General features: G+C 38.6%; 1 protein-coding gene and 1 long non-coding RNA gene across 2 annotated transcripts in view; one reads left to right on the top strand and one right to left on the bottom strand.

The window, feature by feature from the left end:
- The window catches only part of LOC117338754 (phosphatidylinositide phosphatase SAC2-like), a 485,191-nt gene that overhangs the window by 448,154 nt on the left and 16,268 nt on the right, over nucleotides 1-20,769 (top strand). Inside the window, exon 10 of the mRNA XM_033900072.1 lies at nucleotides 18,765-18,957. Coding sequence (XP_033755963.1) covers nucleotides 18,765-18,957 — 193 coding nt within the window. The remainder of the gene's footprint in view (nucleotides 1-18,764; nucleotides 18,958-20,769) is intronic.
- LOC117338756 lies at nucleotides 12,038-15,202 on the bottom strand. The gene is made up of 2 exons (XR_004535030.1): nucleotides 15,110-15,202; nucleotides 12,038-12,490 (listed from the first exon to the last, which is right to left on the bottom strand). It is a non-coding gene; the product is annotated as an uncharacterized LOC117338756 (long non-coding RNA).

The following is a 20,769-nucleotide window of genomic DNA, read 5'->3' as shown; positions in this document are numbered from 1 at the left end:
ATTGGTCAGGCCATGGTATCCCTCCAATGACAGACATGATTACACTCATTAAGGTGTTCAAATTAATTTGTATCATGCTGTGTCACTAATTACCGGTAAAACTTATAAATTACGGTAGTCATCAACTTTTATGTCCATGCAATTTTGAGGTGCATTTCACTAAGTGTATAAAATTTAGTTCACAGTGACCTATATATTTTGCTTCACTAATTGGTTGGATTGTTTTCCGATAGTGACTTGATTATAAACATTTTTTGTTTAGCTCCCTTTTCATCAGAGCCGCATATAGGGCACATATAAAAATAATTAATTTTTTTTTTTGTGTACAAGTTTTTGTATTTTCAAGATTTTTTTTTTTTTTTTGATTTTCATGTCCTTATCCAGATTTCTTAGGTCCACTGACATGAGCTGGAAATTAGGGATGCTGGAAAACTTGACTTTTGTGTTAGGCTCAGACTATCAGTGCTACTAACTTGTACCTGTATATAGTTATAATATGTAGTAATTGTATTTTATTTTGGTGATATTTTGGATTATAATCCTAAAATTTTGAGGAGATCGTTATTGCTTCTCATGTGACTTAAAATTACACCAATTTTTGTTATTCTTTTTTTTTGTGTGTGTGGGGGGGGGGGGGGGGGGGGGTCAGATTTTTTTCCTCGTTAACTTAAGACTTCTACACTGATATACTAAATTATCAGAGCAAACAAAAGAGAGGTTAGTAGAAGTAACTATCAGATGTTTCTATTTTTTTTTTAATAAATAACATCAACGTTTAAATCTGTATAGTGTTTTAGAGTTTAAGACATAAATATGCTGTTTTAGGTATTAAAGTTATATTTAAAGGTAAAAAATAAACCAACCTTTTATTTGCTGACACAGCTACAAATGTAGTTGACAAATGTTTATAACAATGACATTTGATAAATTAGGAATACATATATACTCACAATGTTTTATTAGACTGAATTTTAAAGCATTTCAGCTGCAAGAATATAACTTTTCTGAAGAAGGTCACCATGAATGATGTATAGTAAATATTAACTTTGAGTGAACAAGCTTTAATCACTGTACAGACACACTGACCTGGAGATATCCGTCAGTGTCAGGCTTGAGTGATCACAGAAAGTGCTTGTTAAATCCTGGGAATTCATTCATGTGTGGAATAATTAATATCACCTGATCTCAGTTGGTATGTAGTTATATTGTAAAAACACAATTTACATGGTAATTGCTTAGAAATACAAGATAACAGAATTCTTCATGGTGTCAAATCATTCTTCTGAGAAGGAATTGTATTAAAGATAAGCCTATAGACATGTACTTACATACAGTATATAATTATATAATGTTAGGTAATTTTGCATCAGAGCTAATCTCTATACTGCTGGGCTATAGACAATTACAGCCTCCAGGTAAAGTATTTAACTTTTACAAGCCTGTACTAAATTCCTGAGAAGGCCCCCAAGAGAAAATATATTGTACTTATAATTAAAGGTATTTTCAGACTGGGAACTGAGAGTAAATTGATTGACATACATGTGTAATGTCTCACCTTTTGAAATATATTTAGTGACCATGACAGAGTTTACCACACATTTTTGTGTAGGATCCAAGTTTTTTTCAGAGATCCCAGAACTCATTGCTAGGCACTTAAACCAATATTAATACATATACCCCAAACCTTAATTTATGGACACATTAATTTGATACCACGAGAATCAGAGCCTTAAATTTACATGAAATGAAGGACATTTTGATTAAATTAAGTCAGCGAGTCACTATATATATATATATGTATACAAAAGAAGATCAGTTATGGCCTGCCACAGATCAAGCTGACATATCAAGTCAAAGATTTTAATGAGTCAGTGAGTCAATTCCACAAAGATCTGTGCTACTGTCTTGATCGAGTCATGATCACTATAATTACCACACAGATCTGAGTCGCCCAGAGTCTTTATCAAACAGATCTGTGTCTCATTGAGTCAATGAATACACACAGATCTGAGTCACCGAGTCAATACCACACAGATGGCATGGACTGTAAATGAGTCAGTCGATCACCACACAGATCTGAGTCACTGAGTCTATATCAATTAAATCTGTGTGTCATAGAGTCAACACAGATCTGACTGAGTCAATATCACACAGATATGTGTCTCACTGAGTCAATAATAAACATATCTGAGTCAATGAGTCACTGCTAGGTAGATTTTTGTCAATGAATGTTCCAAACAGATTTATCTCCAGAAGTCAATTTGTGGCTGAGAGTATTAAGGATGAACTTTGTCATTCCAATTTAAATGTATTTGTGCTACCTATAGGTGTGTACCTGTTTGTACAGGTGTAATACCAGGTAGTGTCAACAGAACCTGTATAAAATAAATGATACTTGTATAAGGAAACACCCAGACAGATGAATGACAGTCTGGTGTTACATAGTGGTTTATAGCATGGTTGTAAAGATTGTGAAAGCTAATGGTATATCCTACACGAACCTCACCAATGCTGGGATACATTGTATATTAATAAAAAAAAAGAGAGATTTAATACATATACAAACCAAACAGATGCATTTTTCATAATTTTTCTACACTTTTTCATGAAGGAAATTTACATTTTAACAAAATGAATTGACATGATTGCTTAGGAATAGAAGCTTAAGGGTAAGTATTGTTAATTAGAACAGTTTATATCTTTTACAAGATAAATAAGTGTAGGAAGACATAAATGATTGGAACAGACTATATTTATTACAAGGTAAGTAGTGCAGGCATAAATCACATATCTCTCAGAATCATGCTGGACTGAAGGGCTGCAAAGTTTATTCAAATGTATGACATTTACCTACGTACTTTAAGGTCATAGGGGCCATTTTTTCATGTGCAAAAAATCTCTTGGAAAAACACTCTGAGAGACCCTGGCAGAGACATTGATGTTGGGCCAGTAGAATAATAGCAATAGGGCATTTTTAGCTCGGCTAAATGAGCTTATATGAGTTATATCATAGTTCATTGTCCGTCGTTCTTCCATTGTCACCTTTTCATTCAAACAACTTCATCTTAACAAACAAGAGACCCAGAGACCTGATATTGGGCTTGTAGCATGCTGGGGTGAAGGGCTACTAAATTTGTTCAAATTGATTGTCCTTGACCTACTTTCAAGGTCATAGCCAGGTGACAAATAGACTAAATTCTTAAAATGACTTCTTCTCGGTTACCAAGAGGTCCAGGGACCTGAAAGTAGGTCTAAAGCATGCTTAGGTAAAGGGCTACGAGATTTGTTCAAATGAATATCCTTAAATTGTCCTACTTTCAATGTATCCGGGGTCAAATGTGCTGAAAACTTAAATTTAAACAACGTCTTCCCAATATTCAAGAGGGCCAGGGACCTGATGTGGGGCCTGTAGCATGTTGGACTGAAATGCTACCGAATATTTTCAAATGAAGAACCTTGACCTATAAGTTCTTCTCAATAACCATGCAAGAGGCCTAAGCGCCTTAATTATGTCGGGCAATCGTACATGCTGAGATGAAGAGCTACCTGATTTATGTAAATCAATGACCATGTTTTATATCAAGGGTCACACGGGTGAAATTTCATTATGAACAATTTTATCATCTGAAACTCAAAAGGCTTAGAGTAATGACATTTGGCCAGTGATATGCTTTAATGAATGGCAGCCAACCTAGGATATTGATATTCAAATGAATTACCTTATCATATACATGTTTCACCTTAAACCCACTTCTCAGATTAATGCCAGAGAATTAAGCTATACAGACCCATTGGGCCTCGACTTGCTCAACTGAATGAAATTGTATTACGATAAAGGTCACAGAGGTTAAATGTGCATGTTTAAATCTTTAAACACCTTCTCTTTTACCAAAAAGGCCCAGGTCACGATCTTGACATTGGGCCAGTTAAGCATTCTGGGAAGAAGAGCTTCACACCAATTTAAAATTGTTCAAATGAATTACCTCCCTTTTCCAACATTCGATGTCACAGAGGTCAAATATATGTTAAAATATTTAGATAATTTCTTTTCAATAATCTTGTAAGGAAGCCAGTTGCATGATGGGATGAAGACCTAATTTTTAGCTCACCTGCCCGAAGGACAAGTGAGCTTATGCCATGGCGCAGCGTCCGTCTGTCCGTCCGGTGTCAACTTTTCCTTTTAAGCAACTTCTTCTCAATAACCAAAAGGCCCAGAGACCTAATATTGGGCCTGTAGCATGCTGGGGTGAAGGGCTACCAAGTTTGTTCTAATGAATAAAGTTGACCTTCATTCAAGGTCACAAGGGTCAAAAAGGCTAAAATCTTTAAATGACTTCTTCTAAATGACCAGGCAGTTGATATTGGGTCTGTAGCATGCTGGGCTACCAAGTTTGTTCAAATAAATTACCTCAACCTTCATTCAAGGTCACGGGTCAAATATGCTAAAAAAAAATTTAAACGACTTTTTCTAAATAACCAAAAGACCCTGGGACTTGATATTGGGTCTGTAGCATGCTTGGGTGAAGTGCTACCAACTTTGTTCAAATGAATGACCCTGACCTTTATTCAAGGTCAAAGGGGTCAAAAAGGCTGAAATATTTAAAGGACTTCTTCTCTATAACCAAGAGTCCCAGGCAGATGATATTGGGTCTGTAGCATGCTGGCATGAAGGGCTACCAAGTTTGTTCAAATGACTGACCTTGACCTTCATTCAAGGTCAAAGGGGTCAAAAAGAATTGCATTGCAGGTGAGCGATTCGGGCCCATTGGGTCATTGCTTGTTTAAATGAATGTGAACTTAGTTTTATGAAGATAGTTTTATGAAGATATTGGAATGAAAAGTTGCCTTAGAGTTCAGGTCAACTTTAAAGTAGCAATACAGACCAATTGGACCTCTTGTTAGAACAGACTATATTCATTACAATGTGAGTGGTGAAGGAAGACATCATTACTTAGAACAGACTATATTTATTACAATGTGAGTGGTACGTGAAGGAAGACATCATTAATTAGAACAAACATTACCACATATGTATTACAAGGTGAGTCAATTAAGTAAAGGAAGACATCATTATTTAGAACAGACTATATTTATTACAATGTGAATGGTGAAGGAAGACATCATTACTTAGAACAGACTATATTTATTACAAGGTGCGTGGAGGACATCAAATTTGACAGTTTCTTGTCTGCATAGCAAGGATGATAGGCTTGGCAATCATCACACATATCACAAACAATTTAAATATCTTGTTTGATGCTGATAACTGAAAGGTAAGACAGAGGGTCAAATAGTTGACAATCTAGATAGAGTGTATACTAAGCCAGTATAATGGTACAGATGTACTTATAGTTGTTGCATGATCAAGAAGCTGTCTGTGTATATAAAATTCATCAGATGGTTTGTGGTATATCCTTATTTTTCTTCATAATTTGTCTATCAAAACATCCCATAAAAAGTTCTGAAGCAGATCTGGAGCTAGGCTCTGGTGGCCATGCAGGTATAGCTTAATACACAGTTACACAGAATCTTCAAAAATAAATATAGAGATTATGATACAGCCACTTGGTCTGTAGTAAGGGGGAAATGTTGAGGCACGACTTTGTATGATCTGAGTGAGATCCACTTGCTCCTGATAAATTTTCCCTGTTTGCCAGTGAATATTGGTTACAGACTGGCAGTCCAGAGTTTGGTGGTCCCTGAGGTCCAATCCATTTGGATTTTGATGAAGGTTAATTTATTACGGCAATTTCTTGTGGAAAACTAAAGGGATTTTCAGATTTAAGGACTTAAATTGTATTTAAATGATATTCAAGATTAAATTTTCCTTTTAAAACCAATAAAAACCTGGGTACTAACATCAATGTGAGATATCTTGGTTCTTTTTATCCAAATACAATTCAATCAAGCTATTTATACCTTCAAAACAAGATAGTGAAAGACATTGCCTTTTATAATGAATTCACATAGAAATCAGAATTACCATATTTATCCACAAACAAACTCCCTGTACACAATTGAAACCCCTTCATTTTTACAGTATCATCAATTCTGAATTAGTAGGCTAAAAGTGGTTTACAAATATGCTCTCCCCCAAGCTTGTTAAAATCTTTATACTAGGGCAGGCCTAGGGCTTATTTGAAGATAAAGACATTGCTAAACTTTTTAATTTACACTTATATGGAAGGGGGCTTATTTGAGGATAGATATGGTACTAAACTTTCACACCAGGGGGGAGAGCTTATTTAAGGATAAATCAGGTACACAGTTTTTACACAAGGGAAGGAGGCTTATTTGAAGATGATACAGTTTACTAATATTTTACACTTCGATGGGAGCTTATTTGAGGATAAATATGGTGCTAAGTTGTTATACCAGGGAGAGCCTGGCTTATTTGAGGATAAATAAGGTACTAACTTTTTACACTGGGGAGGGAGCTTATTTGAGGATGAATAGGGTGCTAAATTAATTTGTACACCAGGGGAAGGGGCTTATTTGAAGATAAATAGGGTACCAATTTTTAACACAAGGGGAGGGGGCATATTTGTCTTTTCTGTACCTGGGATAATTATAACATAAATACCTTTTGCATGGATGTAATCTATAACCTCACCATATCAAAAATTAATTTAAATGAAACTAATCAAGTATATATACATTTTTGTTGCAGTTATAATGATTTCATGTTATCCTATGTTAATTATCAAACATTCAGACATGATGCCTGGTACATGTCTGGTAATAGTGTAGCCCATATCTGGTAATAATGTAGCCCATGTCTGGTAATAGTGTAGCCCATGTCTGTTAATAGTGTAGCCCGTGTCTGGTAATAGTGTAGTCCATGTCTGGTAATAGTGTAACCCATGTCTGATAATAGTGTAGCCCATGTCTGGTAATAGTGTAGCCCATGTCTGGTAATAGTGTAGCCCATGTCTGGTAATCGTGTAACCCATGTCTGGTAATAGTGTAGCCCATGTCTGGTAATAGTGTAACCCATGTCTGGTAATAGTGTAGCCCATATCTGGTAATAGTGTAGCCCATGTCTGGTAATAGTGTAGCCCATGTCTGGTAATAGTGTAGCCCATGTCTGGTAATAGTGTAGTCCATGTCTGGTAATAGTGTAGCCCATGTCTGGTAATAGTGTAGCCCATATATCTGGTAATAGTGTAGCCCATGTCTGGTAATAGTGTAGCCCATGTCTGGTAATAGTGTAGCCCATTGTCTGGTATTAGTGTAGCCCATATCTGGTAATAGTGTAGCCCATGTCTGGTAATAGTGTAGCCCATGTCTGGTAATAGTGTAGCCCATGTCTGGTAATAGTGTAGCCCATATCTGGTAATAGTGTAGCCCATGTCTGGTAATAGTGTAGCCCATGTCTGGTAATAGTGTAGCCCATGTCTGGTAATAGTGTAGCCCATATCTGGTAATAGTGTAGCCCATGTCTGGTAATAGTGTAGCCCATATCTGGTAATAGTGTAGCCCATGTCTGGTAATAGTGTAGCCCATGTCTGGTAATAGTGTAGCCCATGTCTGGTAATAGTGTTACCCATGTCTGGTAATAGTGTTAGCCCATGTCTGGTAATAGTGTAGCCCATGTCTGGTAATAGTGTTAGCCCATGTCTGGTAATAGTGTTACCCATGTCTGGTAATAGTGTAGCCCATGTCTGGTAATAGTGTAGCCCATGTCTGGTAATAGTGTAGTCCATGTCTGGTAATAGTGTTACCCATGTCTGGTAATAGTGTTAGCCCATGTCTGGTAATAGTGTAGCCCATGTCTGGTAATAGTGTTAGCCCATGTCTGGTAATAGTGTTACCCATGTCTGGTAATAGTGTAGCCCATGTCTGGTAATAGTGTAACCCATGTCTGCATGGTAATAGTGTAGCCTATGTCTGGTAATAGTGTAGCCAGTGTCTGGTAATAGTGTAACCCATGTCTGGTAATAGTGTAGTCCATGTCTGGTAATAGTGTAGCCCATGTCTGGTAATAGTGTAGCTCATGTCTGGTAATAGTGTAGCTCATGTCTGGTAATAGTGTAACCCATGTCTGGTAATAGTGTAGCCCATGTCTGGTAATAGTGTAGCCTATGTCTGGTAATAGTGTAGCCCATGTCTGGTAATAGTGTAGCCCATATCTGGTAATAGTGTAACCCATGTCTGGTAATACTGTAGCCCATGTCTGGTAATAGTGTAGCCCATATCTGGTAATAGTGTAGCCCATGTCTGGTAATAGTGTAACCCATGTCTGGTAATAGTGTAACCCATGTCTGGTAATAGTGTAGCCCATGTCTGGTAATAGTGTAGTCCATGTCTGGTAATAGTGTAGCCCATGTCTGGTAATAGTGTAGCCCATATCTGGTAATAGTGTAGCCCATGTCTGGTAATAGTGTAGCCCATGTCTGGTAATAGTGTAGCCCATTGTCTGGTATTAGTGTAGCCCATGTCTGGTAATAGTGTAGCCCATATCTGGTAATAGTGTAGCCCATGTCTGGTAATAGTGTAGCCCATGTCTGGTAATAGTGTAGCCCATGTCTGGTAATAGTGTAGCCCATGTCTGGTAATCGTGTAACCCATGTCTGGTAATAGTGTAGCCCATGTCTGGTAATAGTGTAGCCCATGTCTGGTAATAGTGTAGCCCGGCCATGTCTGGTAATAGTGTAGCCCATATCTGGTAATAGTGTAGCCCATGTCTGGTAATAGTGTAGTCCATGTCTGGTAATAGTGTTACCCATGTCTGGTAATAGTGTTAGCCCATGTCTGGTAATAGTGTAGCCCATGTCTGGTAATAGTGTTAGCCCATGTCTGGTAATAGTGTAGCCCATGTCTGGTAATCGTGTAACCCATGTCTGGTAATAGTGTAGCCCATATATCTGGTAATAGTGTAGCCCATGTCTGGTAATAGTGTAGCCCATGTCTGGTAATAGTGTAGCCCATTGTCTGGTATTAGTGTAGCCCATGTCTGGTAATAGTGTAGCCCATATCTGGTAATAGTGTAGCCCATGTCTGGTAATAGTGTAGCCCATGTCTGGTAATAGTGTAGCCCATGTCTGGTAATAGTGTAGCCCATGTCTGGTAATCGTGTAACCCATGTCTGGTAATAGTGTAGCCCATGTCTGGTAATAGTGTAGCCCATGTCTGGTAATAGTGTAGCCCATGTCTGGTAATAGTGTAACCCATGTCTGGTAATAGTGTAACCCATGTCTGGTAATAGTGTAGCCCATGTCTGGTAATAGTGTAACCCGGCCATGTCTGGTAATAGTGTAGCCCATGTCTGGTAATAGTGTAGCCCATGTCTGGTAATAGTGTTAGCCCATGTCTGGTAATAGTGTAGCCCATGTCTGGTAATAGTGTAGTCCATGTCTGGTAATAGTGTAGCCCATGTCTGGTAATAGTGTAGTCCATGTCTGGTAATAGTGTTAGCCCATGTCTGGTAATAGTGTTAGCCCATGTCTGGTAATAGTGTAGCCCATGTCTGGTAATAGTGTAGTCCATGTCTGGTAATAGTGTTAGCCCATGTCTGGTAATAGTGTTACCCATGTCTGGTAATAGTGTAGCCCATGTCTGGTAATAGTGTAGCCCATATCTGGTAATAGTGTAGCCCATGTCTGGTAATAGTGTAGTCCATGTCTGGTAATAGTGTTACCCATGTCTGGTAATAGTGTTAGCCCATGTCTGGTAATAGTGTAGCCCATGTCTGGTAATAGTGTTAGCCCATGTCTGGTAATAGTGTTACCCATGTCTGGTAATAGTGTAGCCCATGTCTGGTAATAGTGTAACCCATGTCTGCATGGTAATAGTGTAGCCTATGTCTGGTAATAGTGTAGCCAGTGTCTGGTAATAGTGTAACCCATGTCTGGTAATAGTGTAGTCCATGTCTGGTAATAGTGTAGCCCATGTCTGGTAATAGTGTAGCTCATGTCTGGTAATAGTGTAGCTCATGTCTGGTAATAGTGTAACCCATGTCTGGTAATAGTGTAGCCCATGTCTGGTAATAGTGTAGCCTATGTCTGGTAATAGTGTAGCCCATGTCTGGTAATAGTGTAGCCCATATCTGGTAATAGTGTAACCCATGTCTGGTAATAGTGTAGCCCATGTCTGGTAATAGTGTAGCCCATATCTGGTAATAGTGTAGCCCATGTCTGGTAATAGTGTAACCCATGTCTGGTAATAGTGTAACCCATGTCTGGTAATAGTGTAGCCCATGTCTGGTAATAGTGTAGTCCATGTCTGGTAATAGTGTAGCCCATGTCTGGTAATAGTGTAGCCCATATATCTGGTAATAGTGTAGCCCATGTCTGGTAATAGTGTAGCCCATGTCTGGTAATAGTGTAGCCCATTGTCTGGTATTAGTGTAGCCCATGTCTGGTAATAGTGTAGCCCATATCTGGTAATAGTGTAGCCCATGTCTGGTAATAGTGTAGCCCATGTCTGGTAATAGTGTAGCCCATGTCTGGTAATAGTGTAGCCCATGTCTGGTAATCGTGTAACCCATGTCTGGTAATAGTGTAGCCCATGTCTGGTAATAGTGTAGCCCATGTCTGGTAATAGTGTAGCCCGGCCATGTCTGGTAATAGTGTAGCCCATATCTGGTAATAGTGTAGCCCATGTCTGGTAATAGTGTAGCCCATGTCTGGTAATAGTGTAGCCCATGTCTGGTAATAGTGTAGCCCGGCCATGTCTGGTAATAGTGTAGCCCATGTCTGGTAATAGTGTAGCCCATATCTGGTAATAGTGTAGCCCATGTCTGGTAATAGTGTTAGCCCATGTCTGGTAATAGTGTTAGCCCATGTCTGGTAATAGTGTTAGCCCATGTCTGGTAATAGTGTAGCCCATGTCTGGTAATAGTGTAGCCCGGCCATGTCTGGTAATAGTGTAGCCCATGTCTGGTAATAGTGTAGCCCATGTCTGGTAATAGTGTAACCCATGTCTGGTAATAGTGTAGCCTATGTCTGGTAATAGTGTAGCCAGTGTCTGGTAATAGTGTAACCCATGTCTGGTAATAGTGTAGTCCATGTCTGGTAATAGTGTAGCCCATGTCTGGTAATAGTGTAGCTCATGTCTGGTAATAGTGTAGCTCATGTCTGGTAATAGTGTAACCCATGTCTGGTAATAGTGTAGCCCATGTCTGGTAATAGTGTAGCCTATGTCTGGTAATAGTGTAGCCCATGTCTGGTAATAGTGTAGCCCATATCTGGTAATAGTGTAACCCATGTCTGGTAATAGTGTAGCCCATGTCTGGTAATAGTGTAGCCCATATCTGGTAATAGTGTAGCCCATGTCTGGTAATAGTGTAACCCATGTCTGGTAATAGTGTAACCCATGTCTGGTAATAGTGTAGCCCATGTCTGGTAATAGTGTAGCCCATGTCTGGTAATAGTGTAACCCATGTCTGGTAATAGTGTAGTCCATGTCTGGTAATAGTGTAGCCTATGTCTGGTAATAGTGTAGCCCATATCTGGTAATAGTGTAGCCCATGTCTGGTAATAGTGTAGCCCATATCTGGTAATAGTGTAGCCCATGTCTGGTAATAGTGTAGCCCGCCTGGGCATGTCTGGTAAATACAACCCGTGCCTGGTAATTTATACAGCTCATGTCTGGTAATAATGTAGCCCGGCCCCCATGTCTGGAAAGGGGCCATGGTGGCCGAGTGGTTAAGGCGTCCCGACACTTTATTACTAGCCCTCCACTTCTGGGTTACAGGTTCGAAACCTACATTGGGCAGTTGCCAGGTACTGACCGTAGGCTGGTGGTTTTTCTCGGGTCACTCCGGCTTTCCTCCACCTCCAAAACCTGGCACATCCTTAAATGGCCCTGGCTGTTAATGGGACTTTAAACAAAAACAAATAAACATGCAACCAATGTCTGGTGATAATGTAGCCCAATTGTCTGGTAATATATACAGCCCGTGTCTCGCAATAAGCTTATAAGCCCATGTCTGGTAATATTATACCCCATGTCTGGTAATTATAACTCCATGTCTCAAATACTGTATAGTTGCTTTTAGTCTCCTCTCTACTTAATGCAACAACAAACACGCAAATACCATTTGCCGACTAGCCCGCCGTGTATAGCCGTAGCCGGAGTTTATTCAAAAACAGTATCAGTATGAATGGTACGATACCTAACAATATAATGAAAATCCTCTGACAATTCCATGAAGAACAAATCTACAATCATGATTTTTTTTTTTTTTTTTTACAAATACTGATACAATTCTTAACATAATGGCCTAAATGAAACCAAGCGAGCCACCCAACCTGAAACTCCTGTAATGCAGGATAGCAGGAGGTGCACCAGCCCTCAATGCTTAAGATCTCAATTGCTGGATTTTTACTAGGCCCGACGAATAAACCCTATATAATGTGAATACAGAACACACACCATATATCACCAAAAATGATACTAAATTATAATAAACCAGCAACAACAACAAAACTTAATAAAATAGCATGACCGTATAGTACGGCACGGCGGCTAGGAATGACACACACACCTGGGTACCCGATACACGTAGGCCACTGTGACGTCACCGCACGTGCAACATCTGCATATCCGTGCCGACAGAGACAAATTATTCTCGCTATACTTATCGAACCGCGGGAAAATTTGAGTCTCCTCTCTACTTAATGCAACAACAAACACGCAAATACCATTTGCTGACTTGCCCGCCGTGTATAGGAATAACAAAGAAAGGGAAAAAATGAAGTCGGAAAAATACCTCATATCCTTACTATTATTAGGTGAAAAAACCCTTACAATTTTCTGAACTATATTCGATATATATCGCAAAAAAAAAACATTTGGAAAAACACATAAACAAAACTTTGCATGTTCCGAAGTACCTATATGTATAAACCAATGTATTAAATTCCTAATTTTTTCGTTACGCTTAACCGCTTCTCGATTGAATCCGCGACATAGCCATCTTTACTAGACTCACTGCGCCAACGCCCGTGACGCTTGAAACATCTATCATTAACACCATTATTGGCCGCCATACTGGCCCCTCCTGCCCTTAAAGAATGTAGGCCGAAATTCCTACCCTCCGAAACCAAACTTAGCCGTTTCAAAATGGCCTGCTTGGCACCCGTGTAACTAAGAGGTTTGTTTTTATGAATCAAACCACAAATCGAACCCGATCTATAAACCGGTTTAAACAGAAACTTGTCAGATTCTGTGTCAATGTTGGCAATACGGACATATTTCGATAACATTACAAACGGGCACGCAACCGTGTCGCCTTTGCTAATCACAACTTCGTTACCGAAACGGTATTGATCTGTTTTGCTTTTACGCACTACAGGTGTGAAATAATCGTCCGAAAACGTTATATCGGAACAACGTAGATTGCTGAGCTCGTTATATCGCAGAAAACCTGAAAAACTAAACAATATCATTGCTAAATCTCTGACAACTAACAAATCATTAGATTCTGAGAAAATGTTACAAAGCGTAATCAAAATGTCACTGGTAACAGAGTCCTTTTTACACACTGGTTTCTTAGCTGTACGCTTTGAGGCCTCCAACAAATTTTGAACGAAAATGTTTGTCGTCGGATCCTGATGACCGTTCACGCTATGCGCCCACTTGATAGCATACACTTAACCACCTCGCGAAGAACCTTCGTAAATATATAGCCGGCCGTGGCCATACCAAAAGGCAACACATTAAACACAAAATAACGTGTACAACTAGCAAAATGGTAATGAAAACCCAGAAACTTCCTGTGATCCGCAAAAATCTCAATGTGGTGATAGGCAGATTTTAGATCGAATGTAAACAAATAATCTCCCAGTTGAAAAAGTTCTCTAGCAACCTTGGCGTCCTCGAATTTGACCTTGAACTTAAGTAAATAGAGATTGATATGCCGACAATCTAAAACGAGGCGTGGCTTGCCGGACCTGTCATATGCTACCGTCAGCGGGTTGACAACCAATGGCACGTTTGTAACCTCCGAAATACATCCCAATTTTAGCAATTTTCCAATTTCAGTTTGAACAAAAAACGCATTATCCCGCGATGACTTATTATTCAATAGCATAACAGATGGAGGGATTTCGCGAAAAGGAATCTTGTAACCACCGATAATACAGTGTCACATGCGCCTGTGCTTTTCCAAAAATCAAAACAATCTCTTAACCTGCCGACAGGAGATATTTGAAAAATTCCATTGACTTTGGACTCTGACCTTTTATAAACAGCAGTATTTGATACGTCTAAATCATCCGTCTTTGACGGAATCGACATACTATTCAACTTACAAACACCGCTCTTACGCCCGTGATCGCTATCTACGATCTGTTCATGCTTAGTAATCAAAACATTACTTATCTTATTGCTACTGGCTGTCATAGCTGCTCCCATCAACATAGGACAGTCAACCAGCCAGTGTCCCGGCTTTCCACAGGCAAAACAATTTCCAAGCTTGTTGATACCCCGCAGAGGGCCTCCCCTGAAATTATCATGGACGTTTCCTGTCGGGAGATTGTAGGTGGACCGCTGTCGCTGGTCTCCATAAGGCGTGTGACGTCCTCTTCCCTTATTGTACTTTTGTTTCGAATCCTTGGCCTTTCTGTTGGCCCTGGCTCTAGCTCGATCCATCTTCCGTTCGTCATCGGAATCGGATGCAATTGGATTGGCTACGTACTCCTCCACGGCCTTCCAACCACACTCTGAGGTATCGGCTAACTTAACAAGTTTTTGCCTATAGTCTATCAAGCCTATACCTTCCAATATTTTGGCCTTGGACGCGTGTGGCTCTGTGGTAGACAAATGTTCCGCTTCCAAAAGTTTGCCCTTCACTTCCATGTTAAATTTGTACTGGTCTTCGCAACTCTTTCTAGAGAACTTGTAAGATTCTGTAATGTTTTGATGAATCCTCGACAGTTGCGCCTCTGAATTATCGCTTATTCTACTTTCAAAACTGTCTAGTTTACTCAAAATTAAAGCGCTCATCTTAGAAACTATCTCGTTCTGAGATTCTTCTACGGCCGCTTTGACGTGGGCCGCGATAAAATCTTCCGTTGACATGTTGAGAAAACTAGTTATGTAGACTAAGTAATAAAATAGCATGACCGTATAGTACGGCACGGCGGCTAGGAATGACACACACACCTGTGTACCCGATACACGTAGGCCACTGTGACGTCACCGCACGTGCAACATCTGCATATCCGTGCCGACAGAGACAAATTATTCCCGCTATACTTATCGAACCGCGGGAATATTTGATTCACGGGGGATTTAATTTCGCTATATTCGCGGTCAAGGTAATGTCCTCGAAATTAAATACCCGTGAATATTTTTCACCTTGTGATGAGTGAACACTTATTATGGCAATGAATAATAAACAATCTTTATTTAAAGCATATTGTTAAGCAGAACATGTACATCGTAAGTATACATGTAGTTTCTACTGTTTCACGATATCATATTAGAGACGCATAAAATGTGTACATCGTAAGTATAATTTCTACTATTTCCCTATATGGTATTAAAAGTCACATAAAATATTAAAACCATTTATATATACTGAATACATGTTAAAGTCCGGCAAGGGTAAAAGCATTGCGTAGCATGGCCTTATCGTTTGCAAGTTTGTCAACTGCAGCTACAAGCCACGATGCATGCAACGGCTTGATATTTGATAGTTTCAAGTCAATTTTTACACCATTGATGTCATTTCCCTTTTCCAGTTGTTTTTGGATTTCATTTGCGTAAGAAATTGAAAATGCGCGAAATTTTCTCCCCGCGAAATAGTCCTTAACAGAAAAACGCGAAATTTTCTCCCTGCGAAATTAAACAACTATACAGTACTCAAATATATGTCAGGGTAATAACCCCATGCCTGGTGATAAGTTCATGCCTGTTAATAAGCCCATATCATTCAATAAGCCAATGTCTGGTTATATGCCCATGTCTGGTAATAAGCCCATGCCTGCAGGTATTAAGCCCATGCCTAGTTATAAGCTCATATGTCTGGTAATAAACCCATACCTGTTAATAAGTCAGTGCTTGGAAATAATATTGTCCTTAAATAAACTCTGACCTACATTGAGTCACAATTTCCAGGTAAAATACAGTATTTCATTCTTGTTAAAAACTGTCATTGCTCAAGAAATGAATGCTACAACTGAACACCTAGTCCTTGGACAATAAGGGACATTGACTGTCTAGCTTTAATTAAGAAATGATGCTAATAAGTTACCATGATTTATACAGGTGATGTTACTATAGACAGTTGACAGGTAAAATAGACCGCAGACACCTTGTGTAGTCTGTCGTCACTGTGGTGTGTCAGTTCTGCTGATATCTCTGATTTCTCATTTTATTTTCATTGTTGGTGGGGGTGCATGTCCCCGTTCCGTCCTGTCGCATCCCGTTCCATCCGGCCATTTTCTGAATCAATAACATGTATCTAGAACACCCACCCCTGCCCCCTCTGGCAATTAATGTGTTAAACCTGTTCTGAAATTTTAGTACACCATAAGTAAATTATTTGAGAAATGGAATACAGAAATGTTTTCGAATTTTGCAACTTTAGAAATTTTCTATTTTGATCATGCTAATAATTCAAAATCACCACCTGAAAAATTTAAACTTGATTATACAACAAATGTAAAACAAGTTTTATCAACTTAATCACGCTTGTTGGCCCGGGCGCGTTCAGCACGTGATCGAAGGATGTGACTTTGGGAGGAAACCAGCGAGTAGTTGGGCAGGTGACCCATACTTTCAGGTCCAATTGAGTACGTAATCGACTTGTGACTGGTAATGTTAGTAATAACACCAGTTTTGTGGGAATTGTGTTACATGATGTCAGTAACAGTCTCTGCTGTAACCATGATTGTGTATCGAGTTGCTGTATCACAGAAATATTACATGCTGTATCCGAACAAAATTGTATTTATAGTCAGATGACTGCAGGAATAAAAAATTTGAATATGTATGAGCGGTACAAAATTGTGACTCATACACATAACCTAGCGGATTATACAAGAACAATTAAGATATTCGAAGCATCACAAAACTTCGACTGTTCTATCTACTCTGCCTGTCCTAGTTAAAAACGCATGAATATACACTGTGCATATTAGGTACACATTAAGTATGCCCTGCAGTAATGTTTTAGCATAAAACCTCGTTAACAGGTGAATTAAATTACCTGTGGCAATACTTTATTAGGTAAGACAAAGATAACTGTATAGGTTTATGTCATCACTGGCCTTACCATCTAGTGCAGGCCTAAATTAAACATATTTTAAGAAATCAGGTATATTTAAATTATCATTTAAATTCATACATTCCACAGTTTTTCTCATACTTTTTTCTAGAGAACAAATTTGAAGTCCATGCCTAAAATTGTATAAAGCCGTCCCATGTCCATATTGTAAATCTGCTAACAAATGCTATTTCTTTAATTGTATTGTAATAATAATAACGCCTGACCCTCTAGATTGAGATATTTAGGAAGATATGATCGATGGTTTCAAGAGGTACGTTTGTTTGTTTGTTTGTTTGGTTTCAATGGCCCCATGAATAAACAGCCAAGGTCATTTTGAGACAGAGTCTCCTTGTAGTAGTTGGTGACTTCCTCACAGTGAGTCACTGAACAACATACAAGAGGCCCGTCCATATTTACTATACTTCTAGTAAAACAGTTAATATAGAAACTTAAATCAATATACAAAATACTTATTAAATGATTTTGAAACTTTAATAAAAATTATATGCATTATCATGCCTGCCATACTTTTGAATGGGCAAAATCTGTCAATAAAGAAATATCTCTTATAAAAATAAGTTGGTGATGAATTGAGGAATCGCCAAATGGAGTTAATCCCTATACCATATATTACTTTTAATGACTAATAAACTGGGGTAGAGGGAGGTAACTCCTCATTACAGAAAGCTTTATAAAGGACATATGTCTTATTCCTTTGGGTATCTAATTAGAGAAGTATAGTTTATGTGTTTCCATTCTACCACTTTCAAAAAAGACAATGCACTCTTACCACAATTTATAAATTTGGGATCATAAACTGCTGTCTTTGAAAAGTTGTTGTCCTATATGATTCTCTCAGGATTTATGACAAATTAATCATATTACATGGGTTATTCGCTAGGTCAGCATTATGTTTGAATTATAGGACAAACATTTTCAAAGAAGGCAGTTTGATACTTATATTTCCGTTTTAAATTTAGAAGTTTTTCTTATATTCAGTTTTTAACAGTGTTTAATGCAATCTAAAGTCAGATTTGTGCTGTCAATGTGATCTGTGACATCATGACTACTGGTGACCATTACTGGCACAACAAATATAGTTCATGGAAATGAACACCAAATAATCAATTTGATTTCAACATTTTTATCAGTGTATTCCACAGTGATACATGTACATAACTATACTGTATATTTAATATGGTAGCATGAATTTTCCTGATGTCAAAAATATAACAGGGGCTCTAGTAGGGGACATGTATTGCTTTAGTCATATACCCAGTGTGCTTTTTGTTGTTGTATATTTTCATTGATTTTGATTGAAGATTTTAATGGCTTTTTGTTGTGGTATATTTTCATTGATTTTGATTGAAGATTTTAATGGCTTTTTGTTGTAGTATATTTTCATTGATTTTGATTGAAGATTTTAATGGCCTTTTGTTGTTGTATATTTTCATTGATTTTGATTGAAGATTTTAATGGCCTAATTGTAAGGTTAATGACACCTAGTATATGTATTAACAACAAGTACATCGTGTATTTACAGATGACCAGGAGACCTACGAGGCATTCAAGGCTCACTTTGATGAACAGCTTTCTCTCTACCGCTCCATCGTGGCCATTAACCTGGCTGAGCTGTGTGGAAAAGAAAAGGCCATTAGTGATGCCTACCTTAAACATCTCCTCACATACAACTCCCCGGACATCACCTATGTCATGTTCGACTTCCACGAGTACTGGTAAGTCTCTCCCCTACAATGTCATGTCCTCACATATGACTCCCCGGACATCACCTACGTCATGTTCGACTTCCACGAGTACTGGTAAGTCTCTCCTCTACAATGTCATGTCCTCACATACAACTCCCCGGACATCACCTACGTCATGTTCGACTTCCACGAGTACTGGTAAGTCTCTCCTCTACAATGTCATGTCCTCACATACGACTCCCCGGACATCACCTACGTCATGTTCGACTTCCACGAGTACTGGTAAGTCTCTCCCCTACAATGTCATGTCCTCACATACAACTCCACAGACATCACCTACGTCATGTTCGATTTCCACGAGTACTGGTAAGTCTCTCCCCTACAATGTCATCTCCTCACTTACAACTCCCCGGACATCACCTACGTCATGTTCGACTTCCACGAGTACTGGTAAGTCTCTCCTTAACAAATTTCATGTCTTTACTTACACATGTTTGACTTCCTAGGGTACTGCCACCTAAACTCCCAAACAAATGTCATGTCCTTCCATGCAACTCCCGACATTTACATAATAAATTAATTTGCTTCAGGTTCTAGGCCACAGGGTTAATGTATAAAAGGTTGGAAACTCTAATTAAAACATACTAAAACCTTTGGTAATGGTAGTGGACAATAGCCACAAATTCAGCTTTAATATAAAATGTTTTCAAGTTTAGTTAATGTAGTAAAAAGTTGTTGCTATAGTCCAAAGTTGTTGTTTGTCCAAAGTTGTTGTTATAGTCCAAAGTTGGTGTTTGTCCAAAGTTGGTGTTTGTCCAAATTTGTTGTTATAGTCCAAAGTTGTTGTTAGTCCAAAGTTGTTGTTTGTCCAAAGTTGTTGTTATAATCCAAAGTTGGTGTTTGTCCAAAGTTGGTGTTTGTCCAAATTTGTTGTTGTTTGTCCAAAGTTGGTGTTTGTCCAAATTTGTTGTTATAGTCCAAAGTTGTTGTTAGTCCAAAGTTGTTGTTAGTACAAAGTTGTTGTTATAGTCCAAAGTTGGTGTTTGTCCAAAGTTGTTGTTAGTACAAAGTTGTTGTTTGTCCAAAGTTGGTGTTTGTCCAAAGTTGTTGTTATAGTCCAAAGTTGGTGTTTGTCCAAAGTTGTTGTTAGTCCAAAGTTGTTGTAAGTCCATAGGTGTTGTTAGTCCAAAGTTTTATTATCCAGGTAAGTATGTTACTGTTTATTAATACAATCTTTCCCTGCCTTGGGTGTGTGGCAAAGAAATCTCAACCCGAGGGGAAATTCATGAACATCCAACCTGAGGATTGCTAATGGTTGGACATTCATGAATTTACCCAAGGATTGAGATTTCTTTGTCACACTCTCTAGGTAGGGAATGATTATTTTTCTCCCACCACTTCGAATAATTGCATATCAAATCAGTGGTCAGTTAAGGGATGTTTGCAAAAGTACCCATCATAACCCCCAAAAATGCATCCCAAGATCATTACCCAAGAAAACTTAGGTCTAAAATACATTCGCAATATTTATTCAAACAGACACTGAAATAAGGTATCAGTGATACTATTCTGATGTTAATGACAGTTGTCATTTCATAAAACTCTGTGTCTGCATACGCATATCTAACATTAAACAACGCGGGAACTATTAGTGACGTCAATCAAGACGTACTTCCGTAAGTACTTGTGGTTCAGAAGGTTAGCGCGTGCAATCTGTCATACCCTAGGGGTTGACAGAGAAATCTCCCACATCTAAAACTGGAGATAAACCAGTGAACTCTGGGAGAAAGTAATATTGACAGGTATCATATAACTAATTAAAAGGAACCTTTGACAATTAAA

The sequence above is a fragment of the Pecten maximus genome, chromosome 12, assembly GCF_902652985.1.
Source record: "Pecten maximus chromosome 12, xPecMax1.1, whole genome shotgun sequence".
NCBI classification, from domain to species: Eukaryota; Metazoa; Mollusca; class Bivalvia; order Pectinida; family Pectinidae; genus Pecten; species Pecten maximus.
The sequence above is the reverse complement of the archived record's forward strand: the minus strand, read 5'-3'. Positions and strand labels throughout refer to the sequence as shown.